Source organism: Anas platyrhynchos, chromosome 10 (assembly GCF_047663525.1).
Source record: "Anas platyrhynchos isolate ZD024472 breed Pekin duck chromosome 10, IASCAAS_PekinDuck_T2T, whole genome shotgun sequence".
Lineage (NCBI taxonomy): Eukaryota > Metazoa > Chordata > Aves > Anseriformes > Anatidae > Anas > Anas platyrhynchos.
Genome location: NC_092596.1, coordinates 14,684,792 through 14,704,399, shown reverse-complemented (window position 1 = coordinate 14,704,399; position 19,608 = coordinate 14,684,792). Strand labels below are relative to the sequence as shown.

Here is a 19,608-nt window from a genome sequence, read left to right as displayed (position 1 = left end):
ACGTCGCCTTGGCCAGCAGGTGACGGTCCCCTGCGAGGTTTCGTTCTGTCCCTGTGTTCTGGCTCGCTCTGCAGGGCAGCAGCTCGTGCAGGGAGGCGATTGCTGCCCCCTGCCACATGCCCTGTGGCCAGGCTGTGGTTGCCTCTCAGTGCTTACCGGGTTAACCTGGCGTGCTGCTTGCGCCCTGCTCGCTGGGGTGGTGGTGGAGTTTTGAAGGCAGCCCCTGCCTGTGCTGACCCTCTGTCTCTCCGCAGAGTACAGCCGCTTCGAGTCCAAGATCCACGACTTGCGAGAGCAGATGATGAACAGCAGCATGAGCTCTGGCTCTGGCTCGCTCCGGACAAGCGAGAAGAGATCCCTCTATGTCCGGTAAGGCTCCCCCATCTCCCTGCCTGTCATTGCTGCCAGCGCTGGATGCAGCTGGATGCTGTCCCACCGCGTCCCCTGGGTGTATATGTGGGGTGGGACGGTTCAGCCCGGGCTGGCTTTGCACCCCGGTGCTGCTGGAGCTGAGCGGAGCTGTTACAGGGGCCCTCCCTCGTCCCTGCACGCATGTGAGATCTCACGCAGGGCAGAACACCCAGTGCCAGCTCCCAGCTCTGTGGCTGCTTTCCGCTTCTGATCTCGTGCCAAGCTTTGGGTCGAGGAGGTGGACCTTCCACCCGAGGGAGGAACTGCTGGCTGTGTCTCAGCGTGGGACCCACTCTTGCTTTGCCACAGCTCTGCTGGCAGGGAGGCCCGTCACTGAGCACACACACACACAAGGGTAATGCTGTGCCTGCTGGGGGAAGCGCAGCAAACCCAGCGCTGCTGACACGAGTGCACCTTCCAGGAGGTGTCTGCGGTTCCCCTGGGTGTGCCCGGCAATTGGGAATGAGGAAGGAAAAAGGCAGTGTGGCCTTACAGATGAGCAATGCATCCCTGGGCCAGTGCTCCCACGCCAGCTGGGATCACATCCTTGCGCATGTGCAGCCCCTCTGCGCAGGACACGCTCCCCTGCCACTGCGGGGCAAGGGAAGGGAGTGCTACAAACAAGGCACGAAGCCTGCAGCATGGAGCAGGGGCTCTTGCAGGGGTTCTTCAGGGCTGAGTGCTCTGCATTTTAATGCCTTCTGCACTGGGAGCTGCGCCGTGCTGTTCCCAGGGTGAGCACTCAGGGGCTGGAGGGACGGAGCGGGCCCAAGGGAGGACGCAGGCAGTGGTGTGGGCAATTGGTTAAGGCCCTGATGGCAGCGGTGCCTGGCCCCTCTGGGTATTGCCACCCACCCACAAGCTGTGGGGCAGCCCAGCCCGGTGGGGGGCTCCCCCAGCTTGGGATTTCTTGGGGTTTCCAGCAGCCGGAGCAGCCCCGCTTGTGCCCCAGCAGCGCACTCTCCTCTAACTGCTCCCCTCTAACTGGCTTCTCTGTCTCCTCCCCTGCTGGTCCTGCGGCAGGATCTGGCTGGAGGGGAGCTGAGCCCTTAGGAGGATTATTGCTTTGATCCCGAGATGTGCTTTTGGGTTGGAGCCAGGTGCGGAGCAGGCAGGGGTTAAGCGGCCGCGTGGCGCTGGCTCTGTACCTGCTGCACGTCCTGGCCATCGCGGCCCCGTGCTCGCTGCTGGCTCCTGCCTGCTGCCCCTGCTGTCTCCCAGCCTGCTGCAGCGCCTTCTGCAATGAGAGTCAGCGTGGTGACAGCTAACAAGTGATTTTAACTTGCTCATTAAAATAATCCCATAAATCCTCACCTTGCACAGCCTGTTGCAGATGGGGGTTGGCAACAGCAAGGGACGCTGCTTTTTCCCTGTGGTGAGGAGGGTGAGAGCTGGGGCTGCTTCAGCCTCAGCCTGCATCTCCTGCGGCGTGGCTGTGCTGTGCGGAGGGGCTTGGGGTGGTAGGGGGCGGCGTGCCCAGCGTGAGCCCAGCCTGGCACAGGGGAGAACTGCAGCAGCAGGCTCCCGCAGCTCACAATTGCACGAGGCTCTGCAGAGCCTTGCTTGATTCGAGATCCGCTGTCGCAGTGACATCCTCATAAATGGAGCGGGGGTTTAGGCTGGGTCCAGCATGAAATGAGCGTGCAAATCTCTTGTTCCTTGCCTGGAGAGCTGCTGCACGTGCCAGGGCAGGCCTGCAGAAAAATGCTGCTCCGCTGTCAGGCTCCCTTCACTCTCCCTTTTAGCATCCCACATCTTTTGAGAGCTGCTTGCTGGGGCCCTTTACACAAGGAGGGGGCATGGCTGTGTCCCTCTGCGTGGCTCTGGGGGCATCTACAGCGCTGTGCCAGACAGGAGCTGGGCAGCACCTCGCTGGCTCCCCCAGCTCACCAGAGGCCAGCCCGGGGCTCTGCCCTGCTCCGGCGGCTGCCGCACGCTCCCCGTGAGCGTGTGAGAGCTGCCAGGGCTGCCCCAGCCCTTCTGGGCGGGGTGGTTTCGAGCGCAGGTTCCCTGAAACCGGCTGAGCTGCTGTGTTGTGGACAGGACATCAATTACGGGACCTGCTACCAAACTGCTTGAGTCAGCCCCGCGAGGCTGCGGTGCGCCCCGTCAGCGGGGCCCGGAGCTGGGCACGCCACCTCCTCGTGCAGCTCCTTCCTGCGGCTGCCGGGGCTGCTCCTCACCCCGTGGTGCTCAGGTTGTGTTTTGGGGACAGGATCACATTCCTGCAGGGCAAAATCCTCGGAGCCTGGAGCTGTGGTGGGCTGTGGCCATCCTGTGTGCGCTGCCGTGCGCGCTGAGGGTGGGCCCCACGGAGCGGAGACGCCTTGGGGAAACACCCCTGGGGCCCTGTGGAAGAGGTGCCTCTGCTGTGCCCATGCGTGGAGCAGGAGCTGGCAGCGTGACCCGTTTCTGTGACCCACCAGCTCAGGGGGCCCTCCTGCTGCCCACAACACCTGGGTGACCTGTGCTTCAGACCTGCCTGGGGCTCTTCCTGCTGCGTTTGGCTGCAGCCTGACCTTGGCACAGGGGCTGCTGGTGCTGAATTCCCCGTGCAGGCACTGGGAGGAGCGGGGCAGGGCTGCCCTGAGCACGGGGCAGGGCTGCAGCACCCAGCCGGTGCCGTCTCCTCTTCCCCCAGCCCTTTCTCCCCTCCCCAGGCCATGGCACGACACTGTGCGCTCAGGGAGCTGGTGGCAGAGGAGGTGCACAGGGCCTGCTGTCAGTGCCCCGTGCTGCAAAATGAGCTCAGGGCTGGTGCTGAGCTCCCCGCAGCCTGTGTGCAGGCTCAGGAACCTGCCTGGCCTGTTCCCTGTGCTCTCTTTCCTCCTAATTGCGCTCTCTCCTTGCTCCTAATGGCACTGGTCCGGCAGGGGCGTGCCAGGCACGCAGGCAGCCTTATCTCTTGGCAGGGAGCAGGTGCCTGTGAGGGCTGCTTGCCTCCAGCTGAAGGGCCCTGCAGTGTTTTCGCTGCCGGCTCTGGTGCCACGTGCTGCGCCTGGGGGCCGCTCTCGTTCCTGTTCTCCTGCGGGACCGAGCACGAGAGCCTCTCGGCTACAGCGGGTGAGCCACGGCCCTGGGCAAGCTGGAAAAAGGAGGGTGACCTGCTGGCTGAGCGAACCTGCGCACACAGGACTTCATCCAGCCTTCAGGTTGCTTCATAAGAGACAGCCGTGCAGTCCTTGGGTTGTTCCTGTCCTGGCTGGAGGCTGGGGCTATTGCTGGAGCTGCCCCTGGGGCTGATCCAGCCAAAATCCTTTTTTTTGCAGCCTTGCGAATGACATCTGGTATTTGAACTCACAAGCTCTCATGCAGGAGGGGGCTGTTGCCCACTTGTGGTGCCTGGCGGGTGGGAGGAGTGTTCGGGACACCAATTCGGGGCATGTTCAGAAGGGGCAGTCCCTTTGGTAAGGTTCCCTCTGGGCTGGAGGACGATCTGGCACTTCCTAGCTTGCCCATTGACACCATCACCAAAAAAAATGTCCTGCAGGTCGAGCTCGGTGCCTTAGTGAGAGGCAAACCAGGCTGGAGCTGCCCCTGCAGCCACTCCGCGTGGTGATTTAGCCGGTCAGGACAGGTGGGAGAAGCCGGGAGCAGGGGCAGCTTTCCTGATGGTGCAAGAATTGATGCTGCCTCTGCTTCCCTGGAGAGAGGAGCCCCGGCTCACCCAGAGCTGCCAACCACCACCGGGAGGGAGACCTGCCCTGACTCCTGTCAGCCGTGCCGGGCAAGGAGAGGTGTCTTGTTAAATGTAGCAGGGAAGTGATTTTTGAGAGCGTTATCCAGGCAGCTAACCCTGCGGGAGGCTGATGCGCAGCATGCCTGTTGCTTTTACTATTTATGGAGCCACGGTTAAAAGGATTCAGCTCGAAGATCAATGTCACTTGTGCTGTGTCGCTTCAGACCCCCCTTCGGGTTCCTTGTAGAGGAAGGGGGTGATGAGCAGGGCAGAGGGGCTTTGTTCTTGTGGCTTTCCCCTTTCTTTTCTGCCTGGATGAGGCTGGCTGCTGGTGCAGTAAGCACCCGTGCTAGCCCTGCCCCAACCCCTGCCACAGGGGAAAAACGGGGCCAAAACAGGGCTCCCAGCTGCCCTGCCAGCAGCAGGGCCCTGCGTGACTGCTCCTGTGTTTCCATTTCTTGCAGGATGGACAAGTCTGAGGAAAATAGATCTGATTAGAGATCTGACATTAGTAGAAAGAGTTAGGAAGCCACTGAAAGCAGCTTGTGGCAAAGAGCTGCAGCATGGGTGTGATAACTCGCACAGGAAGAGCATTAGTGCTCCTCTTCCTTGGTATAAAAAATAATCATCTCCTCTGTAGCTGGATAGTTGAAGAATATTGAAGCTTCTCTCTTGTAAATTAAAATTTTGTCCTTAAAGGAAGTATTTAAAAGTCTGAAAAGGAACAGCTGGAGGAGCAGATAAATACTGAGAGGCATTCATAATCCTCAGCCTCTGGAATAAAGTGCCGTGTACGTAAATAAAAGCGAATGCTCCGCGTGCCCTGCAGTCGTCTTCTGTGTGACTGCTCACCAGCAGCAGGGCATGGCCATATCCTATAGCATCCTATTCGCCTCCCCAGCCTTCTTGGTCGTGGCAGAGGAGCGGGGCAGACGCTCTGCTCCCTTTTCCATGCTCAGTCTGCCGGCCTGTGGCTTTGCTCCTGAGACCCAGCTCACCCCCGGAGCCGAGTGGGCAGCTGGGGGTTTCCTCCCGTGCTGTCCTCCTGATGGGCAGCAGGGCAGGAGGTGCCTTCTCCGTGCCCAGCCGGGCTGGGAGGGTGTCATAAGGCTGGTGGGGGCACGGTAAGCTTACAGGATGCAGGGCAGTGGGCGGAGGGGAGCAGGGAGGGCTTTTTGAAAGTTTGCCCTGGGGTACCGCATATGTGCTGTTGTATTCTTGAGGTGGCTGAGCTTTGGCTGGTTGTCTACCTGCTTTCTAACCACAGCCTTCTTCAACATTTCTGTGGTTTGTGTGTCTCTTGTAACTGAAGTCAAGAGCTAGTTTGTTGGTCCAGGACTGTTGTTCCGGTGTTGCACACTGTTCGTGTCAAGCACCTCACCCTGGGCTAGAAGGGGTGTGCTGGTGGCTGCACGGCGTAGTCACACGCAGGAGAAGCTTTCCCAAAAGTTTGGTTTTAAATCCTCAAAGCTGTGAGGGCAGCACTGCCCTAGGAGACTTGCAGTGCTGGTGCTTGTTTGTGGTCCTTGATGCTGCTAGGCTCGGTAGAGGAAGGTTTCACTCCTCTCTGTTCCTTCACAGAGCTCTGTTTGACTATGACCGGACCCGGGACAGTTGCTTGCCCAGCCAGGGCCTCAGCTTCTCCTACGGGGACATCCTGCACGTCATCAATGCCTCAGACGACGAGTGGTGGCAAGCCAGGCTCGTGACACCCCATGGCGAGAGCGAGCAGATCGGGGTCATCCCCAGCAAGAAGAGGTGAGTGCCCAGCAGCAGGAGCTGTCACACACAGGGCCGAGGCCCCCCAGGCCTCGGGACACCCCGACAGCCGAGGGGAAGCGTGCTGGGCCCGGCAGGGACAGCCGGTGTGCAGGACCAGCAGCATCTCCCTCATTTAACTCCCCATCAGGGTGGAGAAGAAGGAGAGGGCGCGGTTGAAAACGGTGAAGTTCCACGCCAGGACCGGCATGATAGAGTCCAACCGGGTAAGTGCTGGGGCTGGGGCCGGTATCTAGCGGGGGCAGGAGGAGTGCCAGCAGCCAGTGCCGTGTTCCCACCGGCAGCAGCTGGAGCAAGCCCACGGGAAGAGCAGCGCAATTGGACTCAGGTTCCTCAGGCACGGGTCCCCTCGACAGCAGGAGGGTGAGCAGAGGAGCCCGGGCAGATGTGACAGCGCTGGTGAAGGCCACCCGTAGTGGTGGCAGTGGTGAGGGAGCGGAGCACATCCCACTGTGGGCCGGGCAGAGCACTGGTGGCTGGGAGCTGACTGCAGGCAGCTGGTGCAGGAGAGCGTGGCTTCCCTCACACGGAGCGCTTGAGCGAACGGCCGAGGCAGGGAGAACGGCCTTGCTCCTCCTGCAGAACTGCTCGTTGGCTCATCAGCTTCCCGACATCCCTAAAAACACATTTTTCTCTGCACTTAATTTTTTTCCTGCATTACAGTTTTCACGTAATCTCCATGATTTCATTTAAGGGTAACCGCCCTGACACGGCTCCTCATTGTCTCTTCATTTTAATTTTCCTTGCATGCATTAAACACCATTGTTTTTTCTGTCCTCCCTTCCATCTCCATGTTCTTCACAGTCGATCAAAACGAAACGTAAAAAGAGTTTCCGCCTCTCTCGAAAGTTTCCATTTTACAAGAGCAAAGAGAACCTGGCCCAGGAGAGCAGCGGACAGGAACGTAAGTAGCAGCTGGCCAGAGAGGGCAAGCGTGCAACCCCCCCGGCCCCTCTCCTGCCTCGGGGAGGAGAGATTTGGCACTTTTCTGTAGCCGCTGAGCCTGGCACCTGCCTGCATTGGCCAAACAGCGCTGTTCCTGCGAGGCAGGCAGAGGCCAGGTACGTGTCCTGCAGTACCGGCAGGTTTCCTCCCAGCACAGTCAGGCACAGATTTGACCCAAGGAGCAGCTTCCCCCTTGCTGAATGCTGGTGGGAGAAGCGTTGACACCTTGTCTGGCCTCCCCTTCGGTGGCCGTGTGGGGTTTAGATCAGGTTCTGTGCCCTGCAGCCATGCCGTCAGCTAGGGAACAGCCCCAGCTGGAAATAAAAGCGGCGGCTCCTGTAGCGCTTGGGGCAAATGCCACCCGGATGAGGGACCTCACCGCTGAATTTCTCGTCCCTTTGCACCCACTGAAGTCCCAGCCACGAGACCTGTGCACAGGCAGGCTCTCCCAGCTGCTGCGAGTCCAGCTGCCTCTGGCCGTGTCCCTATGCACGGGCTGGCTCTCTCTTTCTCTCTCTCATGTTTGATGTCTTCATCCTTTCACCACTTTACACTCGCCTCGATCTCCGCTCTGCCTCCTCCTGCTCTCTCCCGTGTGCTGTGGGCTCTGCTCCCTCCCTCTGCCTGCCAAGGGCTGCTCCCCTCCCAGAGCCAGGGCCCGGCTGAGCTGTGCAGAAGCTTGTCTGCTGTCCTTTAGGGGCTGAGGGGCTGGGGATGCCCTGCCTGTGCTTCCTGCCTCCCGTAGACGTGCCTGTGGGCTACGGATTCCTGACAGCCTCAAAGCCCCTCCAGGGGTGAAACCCCATGGGCGTGAGGGACGCGTGCCCTCGCTGGCAGAGGCGCTGCCCACACGCAGCGGCTGAGGCACGTCTTCGGGAGCTGGCTCCAAATTTTGGGGAATACCCAGCTCTCACCTGGGCCCCGGGGCTCCCAGCGAGGGCAGGCTGTGCTGCGGCTCCTGCTGCTGCTGCTGCTTGCTCCCTGCAGGCCGGGCTGTGCACAGACACATCCCGGGTGTCGAGGAGGGTGGGAGAAGGGGGGTGTAAGCCGGGGACACCTCCAGGCTTGAGAGCTGCTCTTTAATTTGGCAGAACGTTCGGCTTTTTGCCCCAAAATCCTGACAACAGGAAGGCTGGGGCCCGGAGCATGGGGAAAGCTGGCTGGTGCGGAGCAGCTGAGAGGCAGCTGCCGGGCACAGAGCTCCCCCTGCACCGAGCACAGGGCTGGGAAGGGCTCGTTCCCCACTCTCCAGCACAAGGACAGAACAGCCTGCCCTTGCCGGGCACAGCTGCTCACCTCACCCAGCTCCTCCTCTTTCCAGATGCTAAACTGCATCCACTCCTTCAGCAAGCACCCGTGGGGAGGGAGAGCTGCAGTCCTTGCAGCTTTGAGCAGAGGAGGTGGGCGAGGCAGAGCCGTGCCCAGGTGGCAGCGCAGTGAGTGCATCCCCTCCAGCTGCTCTCCTGGGCTGCACGCAGAGGGGGGTGGCTGGAGCCAGGCTGCTCCGGGGCACTGCCCGTGTCCCTCAGCCAGGCTGCCAGCGGGTGGCCGTGACCTCAGCACCCAGCCTGGTGCTGGTGGTGTCCTGGAACCAGCTGGGCTCACAGCAGACCCCTGCCTGTGGCATGCTGGAAAATCTCTGATCGATCAGACCTGTCTGCAGAGGACAGGCTCAGCCACAGGGAGCTTTTTCCCTCCTGGCTCCCCTCGCTTTGTGGCGGGGTGTGGGCACCCTGTGCTGCTGTGCCGGAGGTGGCTGAGCAGCAGGGCTCCAGGAGGAGCTGGTGCGGGGCAGGGGTGCTGACAGAGCCTGGTTTCCGTGTCACAGCCCTCCAGGCTCAGGTGAGCGTGGTGCCTGTAGCTGAAGGTTGTTGAGGTGCTGCTCTCAGCCAGCCCTGCAGCACAGGGACATATGGCATGGGCACGGGGCAGGCTTTGCTCTTCGCTAGCCCACGTCAGAGAAGCCTGCAGCCAGCTCCCTTGCCACGCGCTGCTGCGCTGCCTGTCCCGGTGTGCTGCTTGCAGCAGGGGGGTCCTTTCCCCCTGGTTTTTGCAGCCTGTGCAAGTGCTGGAGCACAGGCAGCTAACGTGGGGAAAAATCTGCCCCCCTGCCGTGCCATTGGAGGTACAGCAGTGTGCTTTTCCCCTCTAGAGAGGCTTAGGGGAGACAGATCTTCTGTACCTCATGGAAAAAAAAACAAGTGGGGCATCAGAGAAACACCTCGGAGCTGCTTGCTGGCAGCTCTGCCCCGGCCACGCTTCCCTACCAAGCCCTGGAGCAGCAGAGCAAGGGGCCCTCAGTGGCCTCTGGGGCTGGGGGGCAGCGTGGGCGCACCTGGCTGGGTGTGAGGTGTTCTGGGGGGGTCGGCAGCACGAGGTGAGACGTCGGCACTGTGCTGCCCGTGTCACCTCCGAGAAACGTTTCTTAACCTCACTTGCAGTTGCAGCTCTGGGCCGTTCCGCACTCCTGTCACTAATGCTCATCTGGCTCTGTCTTCTTCTCCCCTCTCTCTGACCGCCCCTCTCCCGCGCTCTCCTCTGCCCCTCTCCCTCTTCTCGCTGTCTGTGAAATCAGGACTTCCCTGGGTTAAGTGACGATTATTATGGAGCAAAGAACCTGAGTAAGTCGAATTTCGATGCGCATCCTTCACTTTCCGTTGCTGGCATGCCTGGTGGTGCCTGGGGGAGGTTTGTGCTTCTCTGGGTGCAGGGCACGAGGAACCCCGCGGGCTTGCTGCCTCTCCCAGCGGAGGGTCCTGGGCTTTCGGAGGTGCTGCCTGCTGCACGGGAGAGGGGACGGGGAGGTTGCTTGGGGATTTCTGCCATGCCCTAGGCACGTGTGAGGGGACTGCCCGCAGCACCCGGGGGGAGCTGCGCCTCCTCCCCTGCACCCAGCCGGGCTGGTTGCTGGCTCTGCTCCATTCTCGGAGCCCTGGAGCCGCTGGCTGCTGGTGGGGAGGTGGCTGTGCCCAAGCCAGCTTCCCTCAGGGGCAGGTGAAAGCATCTTGCTGCCTTCCTCTGGAGGCATATGGTTGCCTGTGCACTCAGAGCTCCACAACAACAGCTCCTCGGCTCTCCCTGCTGTGCTGCAGCTCCCACTCACGGCGTTCCCAAAGCCCCTGTGGGGCTGGGGACAGGCAGCAGCAGGGCGGCCGCCAGCCTCTGCGGGGAGGTCACAGCACTGGGATCAACCGAAGCAAGCAAAGCCCCGAACTCTGTCCCATCCTGTCACTGTCTTGTCTCTGTGAGTCCCAGCCCTGTCCCCGCAGGCAGGCTCCCCTGTCCCCAGCCCTCCGTGTGCATGCTGCACCCGCTCCCTCCTGCGCCTGGGCCAGCCCTGCCCCTCAGCCCCGCTCCCGGCTCCTTCTGCCATCCCTCCAGAGTAGCCAAGCAGAAGAAGCTCCCCCTGCACGTCCCCTGTTTCCCCCTGAGAGCGACAAAGGGCGAGAGATGCCATCCTGCCTTGGCACCCCGCTCCCAGGACGCGTTTTCTCCGTGCCGCCTGGCTCCCTGCCCTCCGTCACTAGCGCCGGGCGACAGCTCTTGTGCCCGTGGCGAGCGCTCGGTCTCAAGGGGGTCTCTCTGGTTGCTTTGCAGAGGGCGTGACATCAAACACCAGTGACAGCGAGAGCAGTTCCAGTAAGTGTGCACCTCTCCTGCTGTCTCACCTCCGTGTCTGTGTGTGTGCTCTCGTCTCGTCCTGTCCCGGTGGCATTTCTGTTCGGAGGCTGGTCCTTCCTGCTGGTGACACCAAGATGCTGTGGCCAGCTCCCTTCCCAGGGGTCAGGAGCAAGCCTGGCTGGTTCCCCGGCTCCCCTGGCCATGCAGAATTGGTGGTGGATTTCCCAGCCCACAGAGGACCTGTCCTCAGCAATGGCCAGGTGCTGGGTCTGAAGCACGAGTGGCTCCCTGAGCCTGTCCGAGAGCGTTTGGGTCCAGCTGCAGGCAGTGCTCCCGTTAGCCCTGGCAGGTCCTCTGAATGCCTGCAGCACACCCACTGGCTGTGCCTGCCCAAGTCCGAGCGTGCAGTGGAGGGGAGGGAAAGAGGAGGCCAACCCTAGAACTGATGTGTGAATAATTGCTGTGAATAATGGGCTGATTGCTGGGTTGGCGTGAGAGCCCGTCCCCAGGGTCTGAGGTGGCTGGGGTTGGAAAGCTGCTGGTGCTCACGTGCCTCTCCTTGGCTCTGTTTCAGAAGGACAAGAGGACACTATCCTGTCATACGAACCGGTGACACGGCAAGAAAGTAAGTCCTGGTGCTAAGCTGTCCTGCTTGGGCATGGGCATCAGAGCCCGTGTCCCTGCTCACAGCTGCACTGTGTGGGTAGCCAGGACGATCTTGCCTGCCCCTGTGGTGAGATAGAGTGAAAATCAGTGGAGTTTCTTGGCTGCTTGCTTCAGTGCGGGGCATTTGCATGCAGCAGGGGACCTGCGTGCACGCCGCCTTCTGGGTGTTTCCCTGCCCTTGTTCACAAACCCTTTTGTAGTCACCATAGAAGAGTTGCAACCTGGTCTGTCAAACAACAGCCAAGGGAGAGCCAGAGCTAAAACTGAGCTGGGTTTTGGTCCCCAGCTGAGGGTGGGATCATTTCTTCTGCTCCAGTCCCCTCCCTCTCTCAGCCTCAGCTCCCCTTTCACAGGCTGAACGAGGGGAGCGGAGGGGCAGGCGCTGAGCTCTGCTCTCTGGGGACAGTGACAGGACCCGAGGGGACGGCATGGAGCTGGGACAGGGGAGGGTCAGGCTGGGGGTTAGGGAAAGGTTCTGCACCCAGAGGGTGGCTGGGCACTGGGACAGGCTGCCCAGGGACGTGGTCACAGCCCCAGACCTGCTGGAGTTCAAGAAGCGTTTGGGCAACGCTCTCAGGTGTAGGGTTTGGTTTTTGGGTGGTTGTGTGTGGAGCCAAGAGTTGGAGTCGATGATCCGTGTGGGTCCCTTCCAAGGCAGGGTATTCGGTGATTCTGTTCTAGTCCCTGCCTCAGCAGCCTGTCCTTGCCAGGAGCAGGATCAGACTCTTACAGCCCTCTAGCTCACCTCCAGATGTCCTGGCTGTCTGCTTCATACCCCGGGCAGTGGAGCAGCTTGGCTGATCTGCGACCTGTGAGACCCTCGGCACCTTCCCCGGTGTGCGGGCGGGCAGTGCTGCCCCGGGCAGCTCCTTCCCCTGGGCAGCCTCGTGCTGGCAGGGGGATGGAGATGAGGAGATGCATTCACAGCAGCATTTTGCCTGCCCACACAGATCATCTGGGTCAGACCAGAAGGATTTTGAACACGTCCAGGAGGAGATAAACTTGCGTGGGGCTTCCTGGAGCGCAGACCTGGTCTCACAGTGGGGTTTGTGTTCGCAGTTCACTATGCGAGGCCAGTGATCATCCTGGGGCCGACGAAGGACCGAGTTAACGATGACCTCATCTCCGAATTCCCACACAAGTTTGGTTCCTGTGTGCCACGTAAGTCCCAGCAGCTGCTTGGGCCTTGCTGCAGGGAGGGGAGGGCAGTGGCTCGGCGACCTGCGGGTCCGGGCGTGAGGAGGAGGAGGAGGAGGAGGAGGAGGGCTGTGGGGACACAAGTTTGGTGTGGGTTGCTCTGGGGTCGCTCCTGAGGCCTGCTCTCCTCCAGACACCACCAGGCCTCGGCGCGAGAACGAGGTGGATGGGCAAGACTACCATTTCGTCGTATCCCGAGAACAGATGGAGAAGGATATTCAGGACAATAAGTTCATAGAGGCCGGGCAGTTCAATGACAATCTCTACGGGACCAGCATTCAGTCGGTGCGGGCGGTCGCAGAGAGGGTGAGTGTGAAGGGCTGAGCCTTCCTGAGGCTGGGGCTGTCACTGTGCCAGGTGGGGTCTGGCCCAACTCATGGCCAAAAAATGCTCAAAATCCCAGCTCATGTTTGGGAGTTCACAGGACAAAGGTGCCTGGCTGCTCACAGAGGAGCCAAAATGTTCCCTGTGCTGGGGTGTGCTGATGACTCGTGAACAGCTTTTCAAGCATTCAGAGAAAAAATCAGTCCCCTCACATCGCTGCCATCCTGCCCTAAGCAGATGGGAATGTGAGGGCACTGGGAGTTGGCCCGTGTCTCGGGACTGGTGTTTCATCTCTGTGGCTCCTCTTTTGCAAGCGCGTCTGTATGAGCAAGCTGTTTTCTGCACAGAGCAGACTGTGTGGGTAGGTCTGATCCTGATCGTCTCCTTTCCAGGGGAAACACTGCATCCTGGATGTATCTGGCAATGCTATCAAGAGGTTGCAACAAGCACAACTTTATCCCATTGCCATTTTCATCAAACCAAAATCCATCGAAGCTCTCATGTAAGTGTAACGACACCTGCTGTTGCCTCTCCGGGGTGAGCAGCCCTGGCAAGTCAAGGGCTCGTATTTCTGCTGCCTCTGCTTTTTAGAAAGCAGCAGAGGTGGTTGCTGGTGCTGGAATTTCCTTCAGCTCCTCTTTCCTTAAGAGTTGCTGGGCTCGTTACTGTCTCTGCGGTGTTTTTCCACATCTAATGCCGTGGTGCATCCAGGCTCCGTGTATTGCTGTGGCTTAAAGCCCTTTGTTTGCACCAGAGGACTTTCTGTGGGCAGTGTACAAATGCTCCCAAATATGCCTAATGTAACCTGCTCACCTGGGCCCTGAGACCAGCCAGGAGAGCTGCTGATAGCCCAGGGTGATGGATCACAGCTGGAGGAGGCGTTTCCTGTGCCCCATAGGGGAACTTTCTGCTGCTTGTGGCCCTGGGAAGGGTGTGAGATCTGAGCTTGCAAATCTTCCAAGTATCAACAGAGAATGTTATCTGTGGGGAAATTCTGTAGCTAGAGATGGACTTTAAGGTCAGAAGAGGCTCTGCTGGTACTAAGGGAACTGGGAAAACCCCTTCTCAAGGCAGCAGTGGTAGAATTGTTAATTCTGGTATTACATGAACATGAGGGAACCCAGGCAAGGAGGGTGGTGATGGGCTTTGGAAAAGCAAGGACATTTTTTGCAGTGGTCTTGCAAATGCAGAGGCTTGCCTGGACTTCCATGCATTTCTGTGTTATGGTGCAGTGGGAGGAACTTCGCTGCTGGAAGTTGGGCTGAACTGCCAAGGCAATAAAGAGTGTGTGGGGAAGGTTCTTGCCTTTGTAAACTGGGTCTCATGCAGCTTCCATTTCTGATGTGCGGAGGCTTCCCAGGCACCCTGGGTCTGTGGGATATTTTTGCTTTTGTTCGTTGCTAAGAAAGAGAGCTGAGTTTCTATTTTTTGTGCGTGACAGGGAGATGAACCGGAGACAGACGTACGAACAGGCCAACAAGGTCTTTGACAAAGCCATGAAACTCGAGCAAGAATTTGGAGAGTATTTTACAGGTGAGCGTCCCGAGTAGGTTTGTGTCTGATTTAATATTTTCTAGCTGGCAGCCGTGACCTCTGCCAGCACTGTCTTACTGCAGGGTCATGAGAAAATGTCCAGCTTCATCAAAGCAAAAAGAGATGGCGCTCTGCCAGCATGGCTGTGCAAAGGGACCGCTCAGAGATCAGCGGATAAGAGTAAACCAGCTCTAGAGGAAGGAGAGGAGCTGTCAGGCAAGATTTTTTGAGTTTGTGAAAGCCTATCACCAACTTTAGTAACAGTAATTAAAAAAAAAAAAAAAAAAAAAAAAAAAACAGCTCAGGGAAGCACAGCATAGATTCAAGGTGCTATAAGGCTGCAGGAAATAAAACTCCCTAAACAGAGGAGAGGGGAGCATTTCCAAAAAGAGAAGAGTCCTTGTAAAGAGGAAATGTAAGAATTAGTGACCTAAATGGTGGAGACTGTCCAGAGTTATTACAAAACATCTTCCAAAAAGGACTGGAAGTTTGGCTGACTTCCTAAGTAGTGTTTTCTGAAAGTCAGGGGCTGCCTGGTAGTTCGTGCTTGCAGGGATGAGCTGCTCATGACAAAGGCATCCTAGTGCATTAAGGAACTAATGTTTGTAGCATGTGGTTAATTCTGGAAAATCACGGACAGGCAGAGAGGCAGAGGAACTGGTCTTCCTTCTGTTCTCCATTGTGGTAACTGTTTGCTCTAAAGCTGAGGAATGATAATCCTGTCAAATACTGCGTTGCCCACCTAACAGTTACCACGAAAAATCACAGGCAGAATGTTTTCCAAAAATGGATCTCTGCAAATGTATCAGCACAAACAGCAGAAACGCCTTCCCCAGAACTCCTTTCTTGGGGAGCATTTCCAGAGCTGCAGGCTGCTTTTCCAGGAAGAACACAAAGGAAACACATGCCGTAGTTTTGCCAAACCCTCAGCATGTCCACGTGAGGCTGCACGACGGCAGTAAGCTTGCAGTTGACCTGAGGAAGGAATGCTCTTGGCTGAGCCCCAGCCCAGTTGAAAGCAGTCAGTAACAGGCAGTAAGTTGGGTGCAGTAGGAAGTTCTGTGCCAGGAACTTGTCTCTGGGGAACAGAGACACTGGAGGACAGCCCTGGCTTGGCTGCAGAGGTAGGCAGAGTTACCAGAAAGTGCTGGCCCACCGTGTACATCTTCCTCTCCTGATGTAGGGAACACGGTGAAGTTCTTAGCGTTGCATCCGTGCTTAGCAGCAGGACTGCAGCTGGTCTTTGGGAAAGCCTTACTGCTGGGAGCAACACACGTAAGCTGGCCTTTTCCAGCACGACAGTGCTGCAATTCCCATCCCGAAGTAGAGCAAGTAACAAACACGAGGAGTCCTCAGCAGGAGACCAGACTGGATGGACAAATCCAGCACCTGAGGGTATGCGCTTGGTGCGCGCCGGATAATCCGAGCAAGGCTCCTCCTGCGCATCGCAGCAGAGCAGGGGTGAGCATGGAGGCAATTACTCTGGCCGAGCTGCTGTGCTGCTGCACATTCACACCCTGCCCTGTGCCGTGGAGCCTCGGCCAGCTGCCCAGAGCCTCAGCACGGCTGGGTGACACGGTTCGCAAAGCTGATTAGCAGCCCTTGTGGAGAGCCTGGCTGGCACTTCACACGCGCGAGTAGCTGTGCCAGCGTGGGATCAGCCCAATCTCTTGCTAATCCCCTTGGACACGCTGGTTTAACCCTCTGTGTCACCGCGTGCCTGTTACAGCTCCTTTGACACGGGCTGTGCTGGTCGTTGGCTGCACTGTCCCGGCCCCCTGGCTGCAGAGTGAAGGCCCTTCCCGTAGCTCCCGGCTGAGAAGCCGAAGCGCTGCCCCACGCTCAAGGTCTTCCTTGTTCTCTCCTCTTTCAGCCATCGTACAAGGAGACTCTCTTGAAGAGATTTACAGCAAAATCAAACAGATCATTGAGGACCAGTCCGGGCACTACATCTGGGTCCCGTCCCCAGAGAAACTCTGAAGATGACCCCCACCTGCTTCCCTGTAAGCAGAAGACCTCTGAAATCCCACCCCACCCGAGCCCTCTGCCCCAAGGGGGAGGATATGAAAACTATTCCTGCCCCCTTTTTTAGATCGTCGCAAAATTGAGTTTTCTAGTCCTGTTTCTTTTGTTGGGATGAACTGATCTCATTCATCATGTGACTGTTCCTACCATTCCTGCATGGACCTTCCCACTGCTCCATTAGAGACAGACGAGAACCCATTCAAGAGTTGTTTTTTATTATTATTATTATTATTATTATTAACTAAACCAAGAATCAAGATGGGAGGAGGCGGCTAAGGACTAATGTAAGAAACAAGTGAAACAACGGACTCTGAGAACATGAGCTGGTATCAGAGCTCCAGGGGCATTTTTCCAAGTGTGACTGTCTAGCAGCTCTGAACAGTGCGACAGAAAGGCAGCAGAAGGCATTTTATTTATCTGTATATGTAATTTATATATAATATAGAGAAAGATATTATATATATATTATATATATGTGTGTGTGTGTGGACTAGGAAACCTGAGGGACCTCTTAAAAGGTACTGTATCACTGCAAGGATCTTTCAGTTTCTTTGTCCCAGCCGCTGGGCACAGGGAGTCCACTTGGGCAGGAAGAGATGAAGCCGGTACCACGTGCTTTGGGAGCGTCTCCCGTCCGCGCCGGCCTCCTGCCAGCCACCCCAGGCCTGTGAGCAGAGCAGAGACCGGGACGCTGCGTCTGCAGAAGGGACCAGAGGTCCGGAGCGACCCAGCAAGGAGCAGCGGCCGCTGAGCTGGGTGAGGCCGGGAGGCATTGACTGAGCAGGAGGCTGCAGAGCAAGAGAATGGCTGATGCTACATATTAAATTGCACATTGTTTTACACACCACCGTACGTGTTTGCATGAGAGGTTTCCTTTTGGTTCTATTTTTTTAAGCTGATGTTAAACCAAAACCATATTGTGTTGCTGTGTTGGCTTTTTTTTTCATTATCCCATTTTTTTTTTTCTCTTGTTAATAATGAACTGAACGGGTATAAAATCCAGTTTTTTAACTTATTTTTTAAGCTGGCTCTATTGTAAATAGAATCTAGACCTGCGGTGTTTAGTTAGGAAATACTCTACCAGCCACATGAAACAAATGTACTCGCTGTCCTGTGTTGCTGTGGAAAACCTGGGAGAGGGGCTGGCCCTGCACCGGCGGGCACAGGCGCAGGGATTCTGGCTTGTGGCAGCACGCTGGCATTAGCCACTGACAGGAAAAGCCCCCGGCTGTGCCTTGGATGGACGCTCACGCTTTTCCAGATCAGTAACAGTTGAGCAGCAACAGAAAAGCTCCCTGCCCCCCTCCCTGCGTGCCAAATTCACCGCTCTGCTTCCTGTGCGAGCGGCCGTGGCCTTGCCGGAGGAAGGGCCATGCTCCCTGTGCTGTGAGCTGGGGACAGGCAGGGAAGGGAGAACCTCGCCTGGTTCTGCCCCTGACACCTTTGCAGGAATCCTCTAACTGAAATTGGGCTCTGCTCCCTGGCTCAAGTTCACCTTGGGAACCTGTCCTGCCGTGGGGACGGGGCGATGCAGCCCTGCACTGGTCTCGGTGCGCTGCAAATTTTCAAAGGAGGCAGCTGCAAGCGCTGAGACAGTTGGCCCAAAATGCAGAAGTGTCCAACCTGGAGGAAACTTTGGTCTTTGCGTTGGGGTGGGGCTCTGCTGTGGGAAGAGAGCCCTGTGGCGAGCTGTGGGGAAACCCTCACAGCTGCTGAGCTTGAGCTGCTTTTTCAGGTACTCATAGTACAGGTAGAGGAGCCCTCTGTCCTTACACAGACCTTGCCAGTGCTGTTTCTCAGACATGCACCAGAACAAAGGCAGTCACTGCGAGCATAAGCAGGTAAGTCTTGGCCCGTTCTCCCTCACCGTTTTATCCAGGGGTAAGTGAATGCACTGGGTGCCAGGCCCTGTCCCCGATGGCAATGGTTAGCGGTGTCAGTGGGTGCGCAGCACACAGGGCACAGCGCTCAGAACTGCTGTGAGGTTGTACGGGTGCTCTGGTGAGACGCTGCCCTGCCTCGAGGAGCCCTGCAGGGACTGAGCAGCCTCCTGGGACAGAAAGCAGGGCTGCAGAAGAGGCGGTGCTGCTCACATGGGAGCGGAGAAAGGATTCTGCTGCCAACGGGACCTGCCCTAAGGGAGCGAACTTTTGGCCCTGGATCCCTGTTCAGCATCCAGCGCCCTGCCCCGCTGGTCCTGCTCCAGGGGCTGTAGACATCAGTCTCTGGAGAAGTGGAGTAAGTGAAACAAAAGTGCTTAAGATGCTAGACACACGGTTGGTTCCTGTCTCGTCTTTTTTTCTATTAGCCTGTCTCCCTCTCATTAAGTCACATGGAGAAAAAGCTGATGTACTCCATGGCATAGCTGACAGTATCGAATCGATCATGACAACACTAGTTGGTTACCAGTGTTTCTTCCAAGGAGACGTATATTTTTAATAAACAGAGAGTTGCAAAGAACTCTGTCTTTGAGACCTTCTTGTGGAGTCTTTCATTGTGTGCCAGGTCTGTTTTCTGATGCTGGTCTTAACAGTTATCCATAGGTCCCTCCACAGCAAATTTAAGTGTTGAAAGCATCGTGCTGTTTTGTTTTCTTTTGTTTTAAAGAAGTTTCATACTATGAGGTGGTCACTGAGCACTAGCCTAAAAGAGAAAAGGAAGTGGCCACCTTTATTTTCAGCCATAACCAGGCCACCAAAAAACTCCCTTGGGTTGCTGTCACACCGGTTGATTTCAGTTTGATGAGCTGACGCAGTAAATGTATTTTGGGTCGCAGCTTGAATCGTATGGAGTTTGCTCTGTGAAGGTGGGTCAAGTAATAGGGTTTGTGTGCTGCTACATCGTTGTTTCTGTGTTGGATGGAAAGGCAGCAGAGTGTGTGTATATATGCCTGTGTGTATACATAGGCCAGCTGATACAGAGCATCCTTCTATGGGTTTATTTATACAGCAGAAGACAAGCTGTAAATACAACAATTATCTTTTTCTAGTATTTTAAAATACAGAGAACAGGAGTATTCACTGGAAGACAAGTGTGCCTAATGGGGAGTCATTATACATTCCTGTCTGAATCTGCTTCATCATTTAGCTGAGTTAATTCAAAGGTGAGAGTATTTTTGTTTCTTAAACCTTGAAGGTTTTTTTTTTCTTTTGGAACTGCACATTTCTGTCTCTGTGGTTCTGGTTAATTAACCCTCTGGTCCTTACTAAGCATGGGAGCACTGTATCTGTGAGGCTACTGGGAGAGGGTTTTACAGGGAATTTAGTAACAGCTTTCTCTGAAAGTTTTTTCCTCATTGGTGCCTGAGATGCAGGCACCTGGGTAGCTGTCATATGTGGCTTCTCTTGCTACTGACGCTTGGCAGCATAAGCTGCACGGATTACTCTCCTCTGCTTCCCTCAGCCCTTCACAGCAGGAGTGATGGCTCT

At 57.0% G+C, this 19,608-nt stretch overlaps 1 protein-coding gene across 11 annotated transcripts in view; it reads left to right on the top strand.

Annotated features, from left to right (window-relative positions):
- Nucleotides 1-18,640, top strand: part of DLG3 (discs large MAGUK scaffold protein 3) — an 80,785-nt gene extending 62,145 nt beyond the window's left edge. For 8 of the 11 annotated variants that reach the window (XM_038184315.2, XM_038184314.2, XM_038184318.2 and 5 more), the window contains 11 exons: nt 255-369; nt 5,672-5,848; nt 6,000-6,075; nt 6,674-6,773; nt 10,412-10,453; nt 11,010-11,060; nt 12,161-12,262; nt 12,432-12,604; nt 13,015-13,124; nt 14,064-14,155; nt 16,029-18,640. In XM_038184315.2, coding sequence (XP_038040243.1) covers nt 255-369; nt 5,672-5,848; nt 6,000-6,075; nt 6,674-6,773; nt 10,412-10,453; nt 11,010-11,060; nt 12,161-12,262; nt 12,432-12,604; nt 13,015-13,124; nt 14,064-14,155; nt 16,029-16,135 — 1,145 coding nt within the window. In that variant the 3' untranslated portion in view covers nt 16,136-18,640. Of the gene's footprint in view, nt 1-254; nt 370-5,671; nt 5,849-5,999; nt 6,076-6,673; nt 6,774-9,389; nt 9,436-10,411; nt 10,454-11,009; nt 11,061-12,160; nt 12,263-12,431; nt 12,605-13,014; nt 13,125-14,063; nt 14,156-16,028 lie in introns of all 11 variants that reach the window. The other 3 variants (XM_038184316.2, XM_038184320.2, XM_038184319.2) reach the window with 1 other exon arrangement.
- Nucleotides 18,641-19,608: the final 968 nt, after the last annotated feature.